This window comes from Pelobates fuscus, chromosome 10 (assembly GCF_036172605.1).
Source record: "Pelobates fuscus isolate aPelFus1 chromosome 10, aPelFus1.pri, whole genome shotgun sequence".
NCBI lineage: Eukaryota > Metazoa > Chordata > Amphibia > Anura > Pelobatidae > Pelobates > Pelobates fuscus.
Window position 1 is genome coordinate 128,455,284 of NC_086326.1, and position 20,642 is coordinate 128,475,925.

The window sequence follows — 20,642 nt, forward strand, 5'->3', positions numbered from 1 at the left end:
AAATGGAAAGGTAAAGAAATAAATCCGCATTGAGGTTTAAACTAAAATTATTCTCTAACAAAACACACATGTATTTATTGATATAGAGACTAAAAGAGAGTGGTCAAGAGATATTCCATAAGAAGGCTGGGTAAATACAACAGTTCGAAAAAATGAGTGAAGGTGAAAAATGGCAATGCAGAAAAAATAGGGATCAGTATATCCCTGTGTACATCTATGTGTAAATATAATATTGTTTATTATTTTTGTTTGAGACGCTGTTTGGGGTGGCTTGAAGGTGATCATCCCGTTTTTTCTATCGGGTGATCATATCCTTTTTTTTATTCTTTTCTGTGCTTTATGCAGGGTTATGCCCTTTTGCCACCCCTTTAACCCTTTCTCCCGGGTACTCCCTATTTGGTTATCTACTTAGGAAGTACCCCTTTTCTATATTTATTCATTTGGTTTCAATACCTGGGTGTTATTGAGTGGTTCACACATCCTCATTATGGCTGTTTTTTTATCTAATAAAATCGAAAGTAGTGTTTGGTGTAGAAATGCAGAAAATGTGTTCTCTAACACCAAATTAGACTCCATTACAACGACTCCCAATATTAATAAATCATTTAATAAACTTCACGGTTTATACAAGAAACAGATTCGAACTTGTTGGGAAATTTCATCTCTTTAGAATTACATGAGTAAAGACATGATACCAAGGGGCCTCAGAGTGCGGAACATTCCTTCGTCATACTCCGATAATGCGGAGTTGATGAGGGAATGGGAGACAGCAGCTGGCTCTTGCTCCAAAACATTTATGCAGATTATTTGCAAATTTGAACACGAACAGCTGAAAACAGTAAATATAGACTTGGATGAAGAGTTAAAGGAAATTAAACAATTCCAAAATGACCCAAATTTTACATTTCTTGAATCCAGATTGAAACAAAATCTGGATAAATATCAGGAGTCAGTGAAATTTAGGAAACATGATAAATTCCTAAGAGATTCCAACGATTACCAATCTGGAAATGTCTACAAATTTTTCAATCGTAGAGTACGACGCACCTCTGATAATGGCCTGACCTCAGAGTATGATTCCTCGGATACTGACTCTGGAAGTCAGACCTCAAGTAATCCAGTGGAATCTCAGTTACATTCCTCTTCATCCACAGCTAACTCTAACCCTAAAGGGATTCTAAAAAAGGGAGTACATTTTTTAGCTCCAGGCTACCAGGAGGAGTTCCCGAGTCTACGGACAAGATACCAGACTCGCAATCCACGAGGGGGGGGGGAGAAGGAAGAGGTTCTAGTTGAAATTCAGACATTAAAACATAAGTCCCAGATTATCAACCTGTCTTCCCGAACACTCACATTGTACCAAGAAGCTGTTCTGGGGAGGGGGCTATCTTTTGTACCCACACCACCCTTTGACAAGTTTGGTTGGATCAGGGATCTCCATCTTTTTGTCAGGAAATTGGCCCTACACAAATTTCACTCTATGCAGAATGAAAGAAAAGCTAAAGATCTGGGTCTTGCTTTAAAGGATATCCAGTGTCTCACTAATTTACTTGCCCTGTTGGATGAGAACGATTCAAGCACTATACCGAATCGCACAGGTTTAAAAGCTAAGAGTCGTTTTACTCCCAACTTTGCAGGTTATAAGAACATTGAGCTCTTTTTAGAGGCAGCAAAGACTGAGATCGAAAAAATCAACCTTAAATCACTCCGCATCCGTTCATGAGATAATCTCCCGAGACGGGAACAACGGGCCTTAAAAACCCTACAGGATGACACTAATATCATCATTAAACCCGCCGATAAGGGGGGGAATATTGTAGTGATGGATGTGGATAACTATCTCAGAATGGCTGAACTAGTTCTTAGAGATACTGAGATGTATAGAATCCTCAAACAGGATCCCACTAATGATTTTCTATCTACATACAAGGAGATCCTGGACGAGGGTCGCAGTGGGGGGTTGCTATCGGGTGACGAGTTTGAGTTTATCTTTACTTGTCACCCCAAAATAGCAACCTTCTACTGCCTACCAAAGGTCCACAAGAATTTGGAGACACCCCCTGGACGTCCGATAGTCTCTGGGGTTGATAACCTCACACAGAATGGAAGCCTGTATATCGACAGGGTTCTAAGACCCATTGTGGAAACTCTACCCTCCTACATTAGGGACACCAAGCAGGCGCTGAATAGACTAGCCAACCTCAAATTTTCCCCTACTGCTCAATTATGTAGCCTGGATGTTGAATCTTTATATTCATCTATACCCCATGATAGAGGGATTGACCACATGGGTTTTTTCCTTGATCAAAGAACCCCTAGGGATGATTTATATACGGCCTTCCTGTTACGTCTTCTTAGGTTTGTTTTGTCACACAATTATTTTTTGTTTAACAACCATTTCTACCACCAGGTGAGGGGTACTGCTATGGGGACGGCTTGTGCCCCCTCATATGCAAACCTTCACCTGGGTTGGTGGGAACAACAGATACGCAGCACTGATGCACTAAGTGAATACCTACCTAAGGTTCTATGGTGGGGTCGATACATCGACGACATCTTGATTGTCTGGCAAGGTACCCCCCGAGAATTCTCAGACATGGTAACTCTTCTTAACCAAAACAACGAGAACCTTCATTTTACGTCTGAATTCGGGGGCCGATCTATACATTTCCTTGATGTCACTGTCAGTATTAGGGAAGACGGTACACTTCACTCTACGCTTTTTAGGAAGGCTACAGCAACTAACTCCCTTCTACACTGGACTAGCCACCACCCTCGACCTCTCAAGGAGGGTATACCGACTGGTCAATATCTCCGGCTTCGGAGGAATTGCAGTGACACCCAGGATTTTATAATACAAGCTAAACAACTTAGGCAATACTTCAAAGAGAAGGGCTACCCGAACCGCTGCTTAAAAAGAGCGTACAAAAGAGCACTCCAGACTGAGAGGAGTGATTTATTATGTGACGGTCCTAAGAAGGACACTAAGCAGGGTACAGGCATGATCCGCATGATTGCAACATTCGATGTGGGGTGGCCAGAAGTACGGAAGTCACTTGAAAGATTCTGGCCCATCCTTCTGAATGACGCACATCTTAGGGACACTCTAAGTCCACACGTCAATATTACAGCTAGACGTGGACGCAATATTAGAGACCTTTTGGTCCCCAGTCACTTTTCCACCAAACCACAACCACGTGCCACTTGGCTGGGTACTCCTCCAACAGGCACCTATAGCTGTGGTAGATGTGTAGCCTGTAAGTTCATCTTGAAAGGCTCCCAAACTGTGAATGATAGCAAAGGACAGGGTTCCTTTACGATTAAAAGCTTCTTCAACTGCAACACTAAAGGCCTTGTATACCTACTATCATGTACATGTGGACAGAAATATGTAGGGAAGACCTTCAGGGCTTTCAAAGACAGAATCATGGAGCATGTGAGATCTCCTAAAAACCGCCTCGAGACTCCTATCTCGAGACATTTGAGAGAACACCATCAGGGGAATTCCAATAACCTCAGGTTCTGTGGATTGGAGTTGGTCAAAAGAACCCCGAGACGTGGAGACTTTGACAAAATGTTAAGACAGAAGGAATCCAGATGGATTTATGAACTTAAGACACTTCAACCCTTAGGTTTGAATGAGGGGTTCTCTTTTGCCCCGTTCATTTAACCTTTTTCTGTATAAGTCTCTATCATTAGTCTTTTATATATGTATGTTTTCATACACATATGGGTCTCTATGCTTATGCTTTTACCTATATATGTATATATATGTATCTCATACATAGAGATGTATAGATATAGACATGATGTGTGTTAGCTTTATATATATATAGGGATCCATCTCTCTATTGCCCCCATGTTCGCTCTCTGTAATTTAACATGCCAATTTTGACTTTATATTTACACATAGATGTACACAGGGATATACTGATCCCTATTTTTTCTGCATTGCCATTTTTCACCTTCACTCATTTTTTCGAACTGTTGTATTTACCCAGCCTTCTTATGGAATATCTCTTGACCACTCTCTTTTAGTCTCTATATCAGTAAATACATGTGTGTTTTGTTAGTGAATAATTTTAGTTTAAACCTCAATGCGGATTTATTTCTTTACCTTTCCATTTTCCCTTTTTTTCATTATAATATTTCTTCCCTTCACTCCTCCCCTCTCTCCCCCCCCCCCCCCCCCCAGACGTGCAGTAAGTCCTTGCGCATGCGCGGCCGGCGAGGCACGGACATGCGCACTAATCTACTGCCCTTCTGACATGCGCATCTATGCGAGCTCGTGGCTCATCGCGCGCGCATGTGCGAAGTTTTCTGACATGCGCATTCCTCCCCACCCCTCCCTATTGATACGGACTTGTGTATGGACAAGCCACAACCAATCATACTGGATGGGAGGTACGGGGAGCTATTTAAATGATTGTGGGGGGAAGTGTATGTGGGTCACTTTACTTTTTTGCCCTTGATAAAGGCGGATAGACCGCCGAAACGCGCGTTGGGCTGTGTATGTTGATATAGATCCATCCTTCTAGATACAGGGTGTTATACCCATCTTTGTGCATTTTTCTGCCTTGGATATTTATGAGGGTGGCTGGGTCTAGTGAGTTACTAGTGGCTAGAGTTAGCCTTCCTATTTATTGTTGATAAGCTATCTCCACTTTATTTTCACTTCTCCCATTATAACCTCCTCTATCCTTTCGATTTCTGTATTAGAGTATTAACCCTGTGGGTCTTGGTGTTTGATACTTTTTAGTGTATATTGCTACATGCATCCTATCTCTCACTTTGTTATGAGTGAGTTTGATACACTGTTTAGAAACTGATACATGTATGCATTTTCACATATTTTGGAGATACCAGACCTTATCTATAGAATTACTTTAAAGAACTTTTTTGTTCTTTGGTTTTACTAAATTTTTCTAATAAAATTGTTTATTATTTTTGTTTGAGACGCTGTTTGGGGTGGCTTGAAGGTGATCATCCCGTTTTTTCTATCGGGTGATCATATCCTTCATTTTTTTTTATTCTTTTCTGTGCTTTATGCAGGGTTATGCCCTTTTGCCACCCCTTTAACCCTTTCTCCCGGGTACTCCCTATTTGGTTATCTACCTAGGAAGTACCCCTTTTCTATAGAATATTTTGTCTGCTTACCTGTGGGGCATGCCCAATATCACATACTCCAACCCCATGTCACTGGATTTATCGATTATTGCCTTTAAAGCTGGGATCATCACTTCACACCCTTCCAAACCAAACCTCTTTTCTGAAGACCATTTGCGTGCTAGGAAGTCCTCGAACCTTAGGAAGAATTTAGCTTGTTTTTTTTATCGAAGTCTCAAAAAGATTACATTTGTATTCAATGGCAACAAAAAACATTTTTAATAGCTAGTTAACAAAAATGTTTTTTACAAGATCATTGGATACCTGGTAGAACGTACTAATCTTGCTAGTAGATTTCGTTTCTCTTCATTCGTGAACTTCATGATACCTGGAGTCTCGAATTTTTGCCTGATCCACTGACACTGATCAACATCATTGATAAACATGAACTCCAGTCCAATGTGCTGACAATACGAATTCTGAAAGTAAAACCCCATGAAACGTGAAATATATTTCAGAAACATATCTAAATTCCTACGTACTCTTGTGTAGGATCACATAACCCCAATAAGTACAGATAAGTTTGTAAGCAAGGTAGAAGAGTAAGATTAACGCAATCACAAGTTTGTAGAGGGAATAAAATAAAACAAAACATTTAAAGGGTCACACTTATTCAGAGATGATGTATTCCTTTAAATAAGTTTTATAAACGCAAATCTGTCACCTTCTGGAATCTCCGCAATTTTTTAGCAGACCCCCGATGGTGACATTGCCACTTGGTATGCGGTTGCCCAGGGGTGCAGGAAAAAGTAAATTTTACTTACCTAAAGCTATCCCTCCATCCACAGCTATGTCAAGTTGGCAAATCCTCTTCAGCTCCTGTCGCGTCATTTGCCAAGAGCCTAAATGCTGTATCAACACTGATGTCTAAAGACGATCCTGCGAGATCACAGGGGCCTCCATAGACAATGTATTTTTCTTTACAGCCTTTATTAGTGATGGCTGGCAGAGTTGACAAACTTGACGGCAGTAGCACCAGTATTTGTTAAGTTTTGGTAAGAGCAGGAGAAATTTCAGTGAAATTCCCACAACATAAATGGGAGTATTACATTAAGATAACATATTTAATATGTATTTATTTATTAAATATTTTACCAGGAAGGATACATTGAGATTTCCCTTGTCATCAAGTATGTCCTGGGCCCACAAACAATGTATTTTGCGACAGAGCCACTTTAAAAATATGGCATAAAATACATGGTCCCCACGTGCACGGGACCGCTGCTTGTTCATTTCTGAAGCTGGTCTGAGGTCTGTTAGAGAGGAATGGTGCCTGACACTTCCATTAGCTCAGGGTAGCTAACATAAATAGGAAGGAATCCTCCCTGGCTTTTTGATTGACAGCCAGGGGGGAGTTCCCAAATTAATTTATAAAAGTGCTGATTTCTCGTAGAAATCTGCACTTTTATAAACTGGGGTTAAATGAGGATACTCCTCATCCATAAAGCACTTCAGGAAGCTGAAGTGCTTTTGGGGTGTGGAGCGGTCCTTTAACTGGACAAACTGACATAGCGTTCCACTTATATAGGCCCTTAGACCCCTCCTCATGGGAGGGCTCCCATCCCCTTTTCCCTATTTAAGCACAGACCACTGGTGTCTGTGCTCAGCTGTTTTGTTCCCCTGGAGTACAGAGCCAGATCCTGCATGAAGTAAGTTGATTACCAACATCTGTGGAATTCCCCTGAATCAACTCTCTGCTTGAAACCTGCCTTCGAGCTAGATTAACCCCTGCAACGCAGATTCAACCTTGGTTAACCCCTGCAACGCTGTCCCAGCTTTGATCTATCTCCTGCAATTCAACAATCAACTCTTTCTCCATTTGCCAAGTGCTGGAACTTTGGTAAAATACTTTATTTTTCCTTAGAGACTTTTATTTCATATGAAGGAATTGCTTTATTTACCGTTTATACTTGCATTGGGACTTTTGCATTATATTTATTTGTTTTCAAAATAAAACCTTTTAATTCAGTAACTGTGTCCGTATAAATCTCTGCATACCAAGCCCATTCACCCCAAACTCGTGATTTATCCAAGACAAAAAAAAACATTTATGTTAAATGTGTGTGTGGCACAATCATTAGACCTCTATGAATTCATATGAGGAAAAAAGAAATGTATATTTTAAGTATATTAACATTTTAAAATTTTAGAACACCTGGGTGAAAAGGAACAGGGATTTGTTCAGCCATGACTTCCTTTTTCACAGGGGTGTAAATATGAGGTAACCCATCTCACCAATCCCACAAAATGTTTGTTGAGCTTTACAAAATGGGAAGTGGCTATAATAAAATAGCATACAATAAATACTATAGGCACCTGGGTGCTAATTCTCTTGCTGGTATTCCCTCAAATACCAATATAAATAGTGACCACAAAGAGAAAGAGAATGCACACCAGAAATCACAATGAATAATAAACTAGGTTTAATAAAACCAATATCAGGTTGAAATACAATGCAAAAAATACAATTAAACAATAATATATAAAGTGATACAAAAATAGGCATAAAACATAAGCAATAAACAATAATAATATACCAAAATTCTCACGAGCCTAACTGGGCAGAAACTACCCCCCAACGTTTCGGCACCTCCTGGTTGCCTTTTATAACGCCCTTGATAAAGGCAACCAGGAGGTGCCGAAACGTTGGGGGGTTATTTTTGATTCCTGTTTCTGCCCAGTTAGGCTTGTGAGAATTTTGGTATATTTTTGGTGTGCATTCTCTTTCTCTTTGTGGTCACTATAATAAAAAAGCAAAAACATTGAGTATGCCCATTTCAACCATCAGGACAATTATTAACAAACTCCAGTCTACTGTAAATGTTTGGAATCAATCCGGAAGAGGATGTGTGTCTAATGTCTCAATGTACTATCAATAGGGTGGTTTGAGTGGCCAAAAAACTCCAAGGATCACAGCTGAAAAATTGCAGAAGTTAGTTGCGTCTTGGGTAAGAAAGTCTCCAAAACTACAATATAACATCACCTACATCACCACAAGTTGTTTGGAAGGGTTTAAAAAAAAAAAAAGACTCTACTCTCATCCAACAACAAACTTAACCATCTTTGATATGCCAGACACTACTGGAACACAAATGGGATCGGATTGCATGCTCAGATGAAACCAAAATAGAGTTTATTGGCAATACCAGAGCTGGGTTTGACGCATACAGTGAAGGAGCCTCATGGAAAATACCTCATGCCCACAGTTAAATATGGTGGTGGCTCTTTAATGTTTTGTGGCTGTTTGTCTGCCAGAGGGCCTGGACATTGTGTTAGAATACATGGCATCAACAGATATTAAATGCATACCAGATTGTCTTTGCCAGAAAGCTTAAAATTTGTCATGGTTGGATCTTAACTGGACAATGAACCAAAACATGCATACATCAAGATCAACATGAAATGGTTTATGAACAACAAAATCAAGGTACTAACATGGCCATCCCAGTCCTTTGACTTGAACCCCATAGAAAACCTGTGTGGTACACTGAAGACGAGAATCCACCAACGACGACCACGAAATTTGAAGGATCTGGTAAGACTCTGTATGGAAGAATGGTTTAAGATCCTTGTAGTCTCCAACCTCATCAGGCATTATAGGAGAAGACTCCGAGCTGTTATTTTAGCCAAGGAAGGTAGTATTGACTAAAACAGTGCCAATAATTGTGCCACACAAAAATGTAATTTTATTTTATTTTTATAAACCTGTGTTGTGTTTGCAGTTGTTTGATATACATTTTAAATTTTTTTTCCAAAAGGTTAAACAAACAAGACAATTTTCACTACCTTCTTTGCTCATATTTACCAAAGGTGCCAAGGGCATAGTAGGTTAAACTTATTAAGTTGAAAAAATTCTTATAAAGAAAAATAAAAAATAATAATGAAAACTAAGCCTAATTATAACTGAACCTATATGTATATCAAACCCAAAATTTACACAAGTACATATGTTTTATACACTTACCTCCAATCTTCTGATGATCTCTCGCAAAGACAGGGACGAATCCTTCCCTCCAATGTAAGTGGTTGTAGGCAAACGAAAAACCTTGTCCAGATCGGCCTCATGCAAGTCATAGAACCCTGTGAAGTTTGATAAATGGGCGCAGAAAAAAATAAATAAAACGAATGATGCCCAGTCAAGTTAGACATTATTAAAACACACACACACAAAGCATGCAAGTCTATCGGATTGATTTTAGTGGGGTATAAGATTTTGGTCACCATTCAGTGTCTTGGTACAAAATAAGAACGTAACAAAAAATTTCGAATTAAAATACAGTTTACTCAAAGAAATTTTAAAAGTTATAAAAAAATAACAGGTTTCGCACTTGGTCATTAAAATGTACATTCGTTGTCAGTCAGGACCGGTTTCAAGGATGAATATATATATTTCAGTCTGAACAAAAGTGTCTGTTTTTTTTAAATGTGCATGTATATATATGCTTTATGTATATGTATATACACAGACTGCGAGCAACAAACCATAACAACAAAACAAGGCAAAAACCGGATTGCACAATGCATCGTAACATGAATTAAACATTAGTGTGTATATTCATTTATCGGTTTCTGATTTAGATTAAACAGACTATTCCAAGTAAACTATGTATGCAGCAGACACAAGAGGTGAAATACAAAAAGGCATATGTCTTCACACCCACAGCTAGAATATTAACATTCAGCTGAAAAGGGTGATTAACAGATTTGGGGTGAGTACAAAAGAATTTTAAAATGCGCAAGAATAGATAAGCTATAAATCTCATAAAAATGGCAAAATCAAGGAAACACTCACTAAGGTCAACTTCTAATGGAAATGGACCGAATCTGACAGTTTAAATACACTATGAATTACGGTTCTCTTAAAACACAGCTCAAAAAGATCAATACTTGGATGACTAGTTGCAGTTTCTGTATTTAAAATAATGAAGATAATAAGCCGAGGTGACACCACACATATTCCATTAGGAGTGGAGGGCAAATATTCTCTAACAAAAAAAGGGCTTACAAGAATTCTTGTGGGCTTACAGAGGTGCAAAAAAATAAGAAAAAACACAACAGAATAAGGTCAACTGGCTATTTCTCTGTGAAATTAAACATTTCCAATGTCGACCCTGATGTTATGATGCAAACCTGAGCTTAGACAGTCTGCACTGTTTTGAGCTGTACATTTTCATTAATATTTAATAGACATTTGGTGTTTCGGTATCAAATAGGACATAGTAGACCAACGATGCAAAACTGTTGTACTTAAATTACCTTTCTAGACTGAGCGTCCGTGAACACTAAAGAAAATAGGGATGTCAGTATTTTAACCAATGTAGAAATTGAAATTGATTCCACCCCACCCGCGTCCATTCGTGGTTGAGAACGAATGGAATAAATGTCATGTTATATATCTCCAGGACCACTTATCAATCTAAGCAGCTGGAAACATAAAATCATATATCATCTGTTTAAGCTCAAAAAAGAAAGAACAAAAATCCCGTTGATAAAATGAAAAACAACAAAGCTTTTCAAACGCATGTAAGCAGCTGGAACTCATTAATCCATAGCTTTATTATGCGAGATCCTATTCAGCCGGTGAAGATCATACACCTCTTCATGACAGATGCAATACCTTAAAATCAGAAACACAGCCATCAATCACTCCAAGAGGCTTCTCAAACAGTCAAACGTAAGACAGTTCATAGCCCTGAGACATAACACAAGACTGAATTTCCAAAACATCCAGCAGTTGGAGAGACAGTCTGCTTTGCTATGAGAAATATATACACACACACACACACATATATATATATATATATATATACATATGCACATAGCTCTGGGGAAAAAAAAAATATATATATATATATATATATATATATATATCACAGCAGCAGTACTAGCTTCTTTGGTTTTACTATTTATAGGTATGAGTTTGAATAAAATATTTTTTTGTATTATTCTATAAACTACTAACAACAATTCTCCTAATTTACAAAAAAAAATATTGTAGCTTTCAAAATTGCAACTAGTCAAAATAACAAAAAAGATTCAGCGTTTTCAGACTTCGAATAATGTAAATAAAAGAGGTTTGCATTCATATTTTAAATAACACAATACTGCGGTGTTAACTTTGGAAAAGTTCAGAAATCAATATTTGGTGGAATAACCCCGATTTTAAATCACAGCTTTCATGTGTCTTGGCAGTCTTTTAGTTTGCGGTCAGGTGACTTTTTGCCACTCCTGGCGCAGAAATTCTGCTTGGCTTTGTTTGATAGCATGTGACCAACCATATCCCTTTTGATCACGTTCCAGAGGTGTTCAATGAGGTCCAGGTCTGGAGATTTGGAGATTTGGTTGGCCATGACAGGGTCTTGATCTGTGGACCTCCATCCATCCCTTAATTGACATGCATGTGTGGCATGGAGCAATGTCCTGGTGGAAAAATAAACACAAAAAAAAAGCCACAATCCTCAAAGTTGGTGAATATTGTCAGGGCAAAAAGAAGCAAGATATTTTCAGAGTACCTTGTATGTGGCTTGATTTATGTGTTCTTCACAATGATGAATCTTCAAAATTCCAGTTTTGCTGAAGCACCCCAGTTCATTACCAATTTCCACCAAGTTTCACATTGGGTGCAAGACACTGTGGCTTGTAGGCCTCTCCAAAGCTCTGTCTAACTATTAACCAACCAAATGTTTGTCATAGCTGAAAATTTAATTGAGTAGATTATCTTACTACAGTCCTCTACGATCCAATCCTTATGGTCTTTAGCAAACCTTAGCCTGGCTCTTCTTTCCTTCTTATAGATGAAGGGCTTTTCTTCTAACTTTGCACTATTTCAAACCAGCCCCTAGTAGCTAGCTTAAAACCATCTCACCATGCATTTAAACAGACATTTAAATTAGTTGGTGGCCATCCTGGTCAGTGAAGAGCTGTTTTCACCCTCTACCAGTTTGTAGCTTTGTTGTCCCCAATGTCTGCTGCTTGACCTTGTTCTTATGAACCACCGTCTTTGAAAGTTCAAAGATGGAAGCAACCAGATGCCCACTCTGCCAGCAAAGTCAGATTTTAAGCTCTCTTTTCCTCACTCAAAATCTTTCTTTCCAACTTTTGTTTACCACTGACCACTGGAGTTGGTTTTATACTTTTACGCATTAAATAAGATTTGGTTCAGGAGAATATAATAAATATATATTTACACTTTTACACACACACACACACAAAAAAAAAGATGAACACAATTACTCACCTCTAACATACTCATCAAACAATGAGCCACAGCTACAAAGCCTGGTAATAAAACACCTCACCTTATAAAATTCAACACTCACCCACCAAATGCACATCGCACAGTGTAACACACACTAGTTAAGTGCACTTATCCACTAGCTGCTCACTTATCCACTACAGTCATTCAGCAAATTCTCAGTGGGACCCACACATCTACAAGTTGCTCAGTAAGGAACATAGATTTACCAAATTCTAAGAGGAGGACACTCATCCACTAAATGCTCAGTGGTGTAAATCCATTCAATAAATGCTCTGTGGGGTATACCCACAGACCAGATGCAAAATGGGGTACACGTACCTGCCAAATATTCCATTTGGTACACGACCTGCCAAATATTCAGTTTGGTACACCACCTGCCAAATATTCAGTTTGGTACACCACCTGCCAAATATTCAGTTTGGTACACCACCTGCCAAATATTCAGTTTGGTACACCACCTGCCAAATATTCAGTTTGGTACACCACCTGCCAAATATTCAGTTTGGTACACCACCTGCCAAATATTCAGTTTGGTACACCACCTGCCAAATATTCAGTTTGGTACACCACCTGCCAAATATTCAGTTTGGTACACCACCTGCCAAATATTCAGTTTGGTATACGACCTGCCAAATATTCAGTTTGGTACACCACCTGCCAAATATTCAGTTTGGTACACCACCTGCCAAATATTCAGTTTGGTACACCACCTGCCAAATATTCAGTTTGGTATACGACCTGCCAAATATTCAGTTTGGTACACCACCTGCCAAATATTCAGTTTGGTACACCACCTGCCAAATATTCAGTTTGGTACACCACCTGCCAAATATTCAGTTTGGCACACCACCTGCCAAATATTCAGTTTGGTACACCACCTGCCAAATATTCAGTTTGGTACACCACTTGCCAAATGTTCAGTGGGACACACCCAGGAAACACTTATTGGGCAATGCCTATCCAAGAATTGCTCACTGGGTACAATCACCTGTCAAATGTTCAGTGGAGCACACCCATCCATCAAACACTCTGTGGGGCAGCACTGCCATGTTTCAAATGTTCAGTGTAAAAAATACAGCCACCGGCTGAATACTGGGATGCACCAATATTAACTTAACAGTGGATAGTAACCACCCATCAGCTGCAAATCAACATGCATTCAGCCACAGATTCATAGTACAGTTTGTTAAATTGATTGATCAGTAATTCTAAGAAACAGTGTAATAGTAGAGCTCAAATACAGTGGTTTGTTTTTTTCTAGAAAACCCTAATTATTATTCTCAATCACCAACGGTAAAACAAACATACTTATCCATGAGAACCAGCACTGCTTACTGTGATATGTGTCCAAACAAAGTTACTAGGTTTCACATGGCAGAACCATATTATATGCAATATAGAGGTCACATTTTTGTGTAAGTAATAATTCCAAACTAGAATCTCAATCGATAAAACGGTCACCTTTGCGTAAATAGATTAACTAATTGTAAATAAATTAACTCTTTTTAAAGTTGTTTTTGTTTTTTTTAACAAATTCAAATTCTATTGCAAAATAATGAGCTCTAGGACAGGTCCAGTTATTTATTTTAATAGTCTATTTAATTAAAATTGCACAAAATAATGAATTGTAGCCATCTAACAATAATCTAACAATAATGGTAGTACTGGATCAGGGACAAACCCCCCAATAAAATCAGGTGAAATTAGGTACATTTGTCAGCGAGTATTACAATTGCTACAAATGAACAGTCCACTTTCAGACAAACAGGATGAAGTAGCTAAAAGGAAAAAGTCATACCCCGACAGCCATCTACAAATACCTGCGAAAACAGACTAGAAGAACGAACGAAGGAGGAAGCAGCACAGAGATAAAGCAAAAAAGCACAGGCAATATTGCAACATTACAACATAAAAATGCTTACTACAAGATGGACAGAGTGAGAAGCACATTTTAGCGTAGAAAGGGGGAACAGCAACATCTGATCGGCCAAAGCTACCACCAATTAAAAATAATAAAGTTGTAAGCCAGGAGGTGAAGCACATACAACCAGCAACCAACTTCTACCTGCTGCCAGCATCAGGCACTTCATTATGGCCTTGTGTTCTCACCCAGTTTATCAATTGTGGTGATTAGGTCAGATGGGACAAATGAGTCCAAGTCTGCATCCAGGATTCCCAAGGGGTCCAACTGAGCCACATGATGCCCTCGGATCTGCTCGATTTGATAAGGTGAACAAGAGGAAACGAAAATCATGAATTCAATCAAAATAGAAGTTAAAAAAAAACTGCTCACCAATATTTGTGTGCCCAACTTCATCTCTGTTCAAGGAATCATCAAAAAAGACATCATTAATGCCTAGCGGATCGAGACGTGCAACGTGGTGTCCCCTGATCTGCAAGTAAATACAATGCTGCTTGCTCACTATCTTACAGTTCACATGCTTTGCCTATATTCCATGTAACTGTATTTTTGTATTGTCATGCTTAAAGCAACATTAGAAATTATTTCTCGGGATGCCAACATATCTCAGATTTAATGTGAATCTACTTTTCCCATAGACTATCAATGAAAAATGTACTTAAAATGTGCCCCCCTACATTCAGCACAAATGACTACTAGTGCATTACAGATAACTTTTTTTCACTTTTGTGGTTTAGTTGGATATCATATGTCTTCGATCCAAATGGCTGGGCTAGACAGAAGCTGTAAAACCTGCTATGAAGGTGATTACGTAGAATGGCATGTAGCAAACTGGACCTGTAAGTATTCTTAAACATCTTACTGAAGTTAAAAATAAAAGCAAAATAACAGACCAAAGATGGAATATCTGCATATCCCAACATACTCACATATGGCTATTCACAAAAGTGTGCCTTTTTTTTTTTTTCTTTTTTTAGTCATTCAAGGTGAATTTCAAATTTGAACAAAATGCAGTGAAACTTTAAACAGAACAGATTGAGATGTTTTTCAGATTTAGCTATTGTGGCCGAAAATGTTAAAATTCACTATAATTTCTGTACAATTTACACTTTAATGAATATTCGTCAGGTTTATTCACTACACTAGAAATTGATCAATTAATTTTTACAAAATTTAGGGTAAATAGCAAAGCTAAAACAATTATCTGTAACTGCAAATGCATCCATTTCAGCTATTATTAAATAAAACATATTCCTCGTTCATTCTCCAAAATTTCCTGCTTTATCAATTACCCTGTTTATGAGTTATTAAATTAATAGCATAACAATGTGGTTGGCAAATGCGGAACCTTTTGGCAGAACCTGTCGGCAAATGTGGATTAAGGAGAGTCAATAGCTTTTAAAAATTACAGGACCTGACCTATTCCCCTCGAGTCCAGAAATGGTCCACGTTAATAGCTTGCCCTTTATTTTACTTTTTTTGCATCACAGAAAATACAATATTTGTTGAGTAGGTTGCATTCGTAGCATCCACCCAATGCCCACGGGGGAGGAGGGGGGAGAGGAGACTTTGACCCCCTGTTATTTTACAGGCACATCCCCAGCCCATGGGTAGCAATGGCTAATCCATCACTAGTTTGAAATGTTTAGTAGATATGCATATGGAGGTACGTTACCTCCATTATAGTAATATTGGTGTCTTATTGATACTCAGAATTTTTATTTATTATTTTATTTATTTTTTAATGTGGCAGCTGGCAAGCCGCTACATAATTAACCCTTGCATTGTAAGGTGCATATATATATATATATATATATATATATATATATATATATAACACAATGTAAAATATCGTTGCTTTACCCCAAAAGGAGTTTGATTATTTAAAAGGTTAAAATCTCCAGAGCTGAGTTTTTCCATTATGTACTTAATGTTATCCTTAAAAAAAAATAAAAAATCACATAATATAAACGATACAAAAAATGACAAAGTGTATTTTAAAAAGGAACACTCCATGCACCATAACCATTATAGCATGCTGTAGTAGTTATGGTGCCAGGAGTGCCCTGGCAACCCCCAACTGTACGTAGTCAAATAGTCCTTTGAATAAACTGGAAACCCCACCCAGAAGTTGGTTCTCATATTATTACGGACCCTTTTTTAGTAAATCAGGCTCGTTATTACTTGTCCTTGACTCTCCTGTGAGAGCGACCAAAAGCTTCAGTCAGACAGGTGATGGGATCCATATAAAATGCAAAGTAATACATGTATGGGCGTGTGTGTGTATCCGACAGAGACACGGGCACGCATGCACATCTTTACCCCTCTCTATCTGGCCTTGTCTGGTGGGTAGTCCTATTTGGAAAAATATTGCCAACCCAGCAAAGGTGGACTGATATATCCATTGTCAGTAGCATAAATAACATCTTATGTTAATGGTGGGGTTCCACAATTAAAAGAAATACACAATAAAATTAAAGATATGAATTATGCTCAACTCTGCATTTTACACAAGATATTGGAACATACCATCTAATATCTGATATCTGATAAAACAGCACCACTTCACCGACATCGTTAAATCAGAAAACAAATTATTCTTTTATCTTTTTTAGGATTCGAATATATGCCAAGCATGGAATCGATCCACAAAAGTCAATATTTCACATATATTTTGAGATCATTGAGATGTATTATAGCAAATTTATACTGCCTCTTTATGTGCTTGTTAAACAGCAAACGCACTTTGCTATTAGTTCAACCATACAAGTTTGATTCATGAAAGCTTTTTTTTTCAGAAAAGGAAATCACTATAATATATAAAATCTTTATTTCTATCAATATTTTATTTTTTAGCACTGATGTCCTATCATACATGCATCTCAATCTCAACTGCATAGGACTGGTACAGATATACCTGGTATGCTCTGATCAAAGACTGCACGGCCAGATGGTCTGCCACGATCTTCTCTGCTTTGGCTGGAGCCATAGCAAGACCTTGGCTGCGAATCAATGGTGCTTTATTGTCTCCGTCAACCAAACTTGGCATATGATGTACATCACCGAGAGCAGCCTCTGCATCGGTATTACGGAAAAAAACATCCCAGGACTGAAAGAAGAAGAAGAAAAAAAAAAGGAAAATAATAGACATATTATATTCAGTTTCAAATTTAAATTAACATCCGGTGCTTAAATAGAAGTTATATGCAGTAACATGTAAGAGAACCGTACAGTAAGACTATTACAGCCACCAATCCACCACAAAACAATTATTCTGTGTTCCATTTAACAACAGCCACCAAATGCAAATTCAAAAGTTGCAAGTACACCCATGATGCTAAACATCCTGTACCTCTGCCATCATTCTGTATTACATTTTTAGAGAAGAGAATTTCTGCACCATCAACTCCCTCATCTAGCCAAATGTGAACACACTCCAAAGAATTAAATAGTATTATCAGTTAGTGTCAACAAAAACAGATTTGCCTGTAATCAAATCTCAAATAGCGGTTGTCTTGCAACTTCAAATATTCATTATTATTTTTTCTTTTCAATTTGTATTTTATTGGAGTTTGTTCTGTCACAATAAAACTTGTTAATTTTATCGATATAGTATAAAAGTATAACATTTAGACATCGAAATATAGGCATGCAGAAATCCCAAATCGCATTATACATTAAACAAGGCAATCTATAAATATGCATGACCGGTGTATAGTCGCCATATGGGCTGGCGGAACCTTGGACAAAAAACCCCCCACATACCTAACCCAATAACACACTGACACCTGGTATATGGGAAAATTTGTCCACAGCTTTATTAAATAATTTATATAATATATAACGATAATATTGCTTTAAATAAGTTAACATATAAACATGGGTCATTGCCCCCACCTTCCGCCCCTCTCATCCGTATCCTTCTTTTTAATAGAGGGCAATGACCCCCAACATAACAAATACAAATATATAACGACATTTTCCAACCTCGCCAACTTGAACCGAACAAGTGCCAACCATAAGTAACCATGGCAGGGGTATACCCGGATACCCCTGCCCCACCAGGTTCTGAGCCACCTCCAGGACTCGAAACCACCATTGACCATAATTCCAATTTTTTCCATGTTCCTCACGTTCCTCATAGGGAGCCTATGTCCTCTCTCTCAGCTCCCTATCCCGCCGCTGTGAAAAAACGGGAAACTCTTATCTAAACATAAATATATAGGGAGGGTGGGCGGGACAAACTAAACCGGGTAGGAAATTAGAAGTGAACCTCACAAAATGGCTCCTCCCTTAAATAGCCAATCCCACATATCCCATAACCCACCTGTCCTGTCTGTTCCTCCTGGGCCCGCCTCCTAACCCCTGTCAAGGCCCTGTTCCGCTTAAGCTGTGCTTTGGCTACATGGGGCTACATGACCGGTGTATAGTCGCCATATGGGCTGGCGGAACCTTGGACAAAAAAACCCCCACATACCTAACCCAATAACACACTGACACCTGGTATATGGGAAAATTTGTCCACAGCTTTATTAAATAATTTATATAATATATAACGATAATATTGCTTTAAATAAGTTAACATATAAACATGGGTCATTGCCCCCACCTTCCGCCCCTCTCATCCGTATCCTTCTTTTTAATAGAGGGCAATGACCCCCAACATAACAAATACAAATATATAACGACATTTTCCAACCTCGCCAACTTGAACCGAACAAGTGCCAACCATAAGTAACCATGGCAGGGGTATACCCGGATACCCCTGCCCCACCAGGTTCTGAGCCACCTCCAGGACTCGAAACCACCATTGACCATAATTCCAATTTTTTCCATGTTCCTCACGTTCCTCATAGGGAGCCTATGTCCTCTCTCTCAGCTCCCTATCCCGCCACAAGCTCAGACCTTGACCCCTTAAGCTGTCTGAGCTCCGCCACCCCGAAGAAGGAACGCCCTCTGCATCCCTTCCTGCAGACCCAAGTTCAGCAGGTCGTAACCCACTGCCGAAAGGTGTACACCGTCCGAGCGGTAATACCCATCCAACCCCTCCTCCAGTTCCTGGTGCCTTACCACCACTCCCCCCAGTTTCCTGACAAAACTCGCCATCAGGCTGTTCACCTTACCCCTGCATCTGTCAATGGCTACCGGGTCCCGGGCGTAACGCCACCGCCGCCTCGGAACAATCTCAGACCATACCAGCATCACCCCGGGAAGCAGATCAACCAACCGGTTAAGATCCTGCTTCATCCATTTTACCAGCCTCCGCTGCGGGGTGAGGCCCAGGTCATTACCGCCTGCATGTAAAACTAGCATATCCGGCCGCGCCCCGCCTGCGACCATACCAAATATTGCCCTGCAGACGTCCCCCCAGAAGAAGCCCCGATACCCCCACCAGCGCACTACGAGCTGGTCCTCCGGAAAGCCCAGCTGCTGGCCTTGAGCTCGAGCTGCAGCCCTCCGTCCAGCCCAGAAAATGAAGGAATGACCCACGATCCAAGCGACCCGGCCTGGGGAAGAAAGAAAACACAGGATAAAAACCACCCGTACCCCCCAGGCCGCCCCAATGCCCCTTAGTGTTCCAACAAACCCAAGCGTACATATGAGCGGAACCTAACAGATTCCCATCTCCCAATCCGCTTGACTACCTCATCCCCCAAACCTAGACGTGTGGCCTCCGTGGCCGCCCCAATACGAAAGGAGTGGGTACCGTATGTGCCGGCATCCAATCCCATCCGACCCAGACCCAGACTGAAAACTTTCTGAAATTGGAAGCGAGAGAGCGACGAGCCATCCGCGTGGACCAACAGGGACCCGCCAACCGCGGGCCTCTGATCCAAATACTCCGACACCGCAGCTACTGGGCACAGTGCCGAGCCCGGCAGGGCCCCCAGCGTAACGTCCCGGCCCTTACCTTCCACATCCGTCTTGGACCTAGCCAAGTGCACCACCAGCTTCCCATCCAGTATACGTACCCCGGACACCTGTAGGCCCCCCGTGGCCGCCCGGGTGTTGCTCACCAACTCCCCGACGCGGAACGCCCCAAAGAAAGCCAAAAGAAATGCCACACGGAATAGCGACACCTCAAATGCATTGAAACAAATGGTGGGCAGCGCCTGAACAAGCCCTTCCAGCACATGCACCGACACCGGGCGCCTAGCGTCGGGGGCCCTCCGAGCCCTCCGATACCCTTTGAGTGCTTGCCGGACAATAAACGCCTTGGTAAGGTCCGCTCCCCCATGGAGCTTGAACCAGAACGCCATTGCAGCCATGTTCCTGTCAATCACCGCCGGGGAGGCG

General features: G+C 40.0%; 1 protein-coding gene across 2 annotated transcripts in view; it reads right to left on the reverse strand.

Annotated features, from left to right (window-relative positions):
* The window catches only part of OGDHL (oxoglutarate dehydrogenase L), a 178,971-nt gene that overhangs the window by 85,883 nt on the left and 72,446 nt on the right, over positions 1-20,642 (reverse strand). For both annotated transcript variants that reach the window (XM_063435251.1, XM_063435250.1), the window contains exons 3-7: positions 17,263-17,454; positions 14,534-14,636; positions 9,131-9,246; positions 5,431-5,585; positions 5,158-5,304 (exon numbers count right to left, since the gene is read on the reverse strand). In XM_063435251.1, the coding sequence (XP_063291321.1) occupies positions 5,158-5,304; positions 5,431-5,585; positions 9,131-9,246; positions 14,534-14,636; positions 17,263-17,454 (713 nt within the window). The remainder of the gene's footprint in view (positions 1-5,157; positions 5,305-5,430; positions 5,586-9,130; positions 9,247-14,533; positions 14,637-17,262; positions 17,455-20,642) is intronic.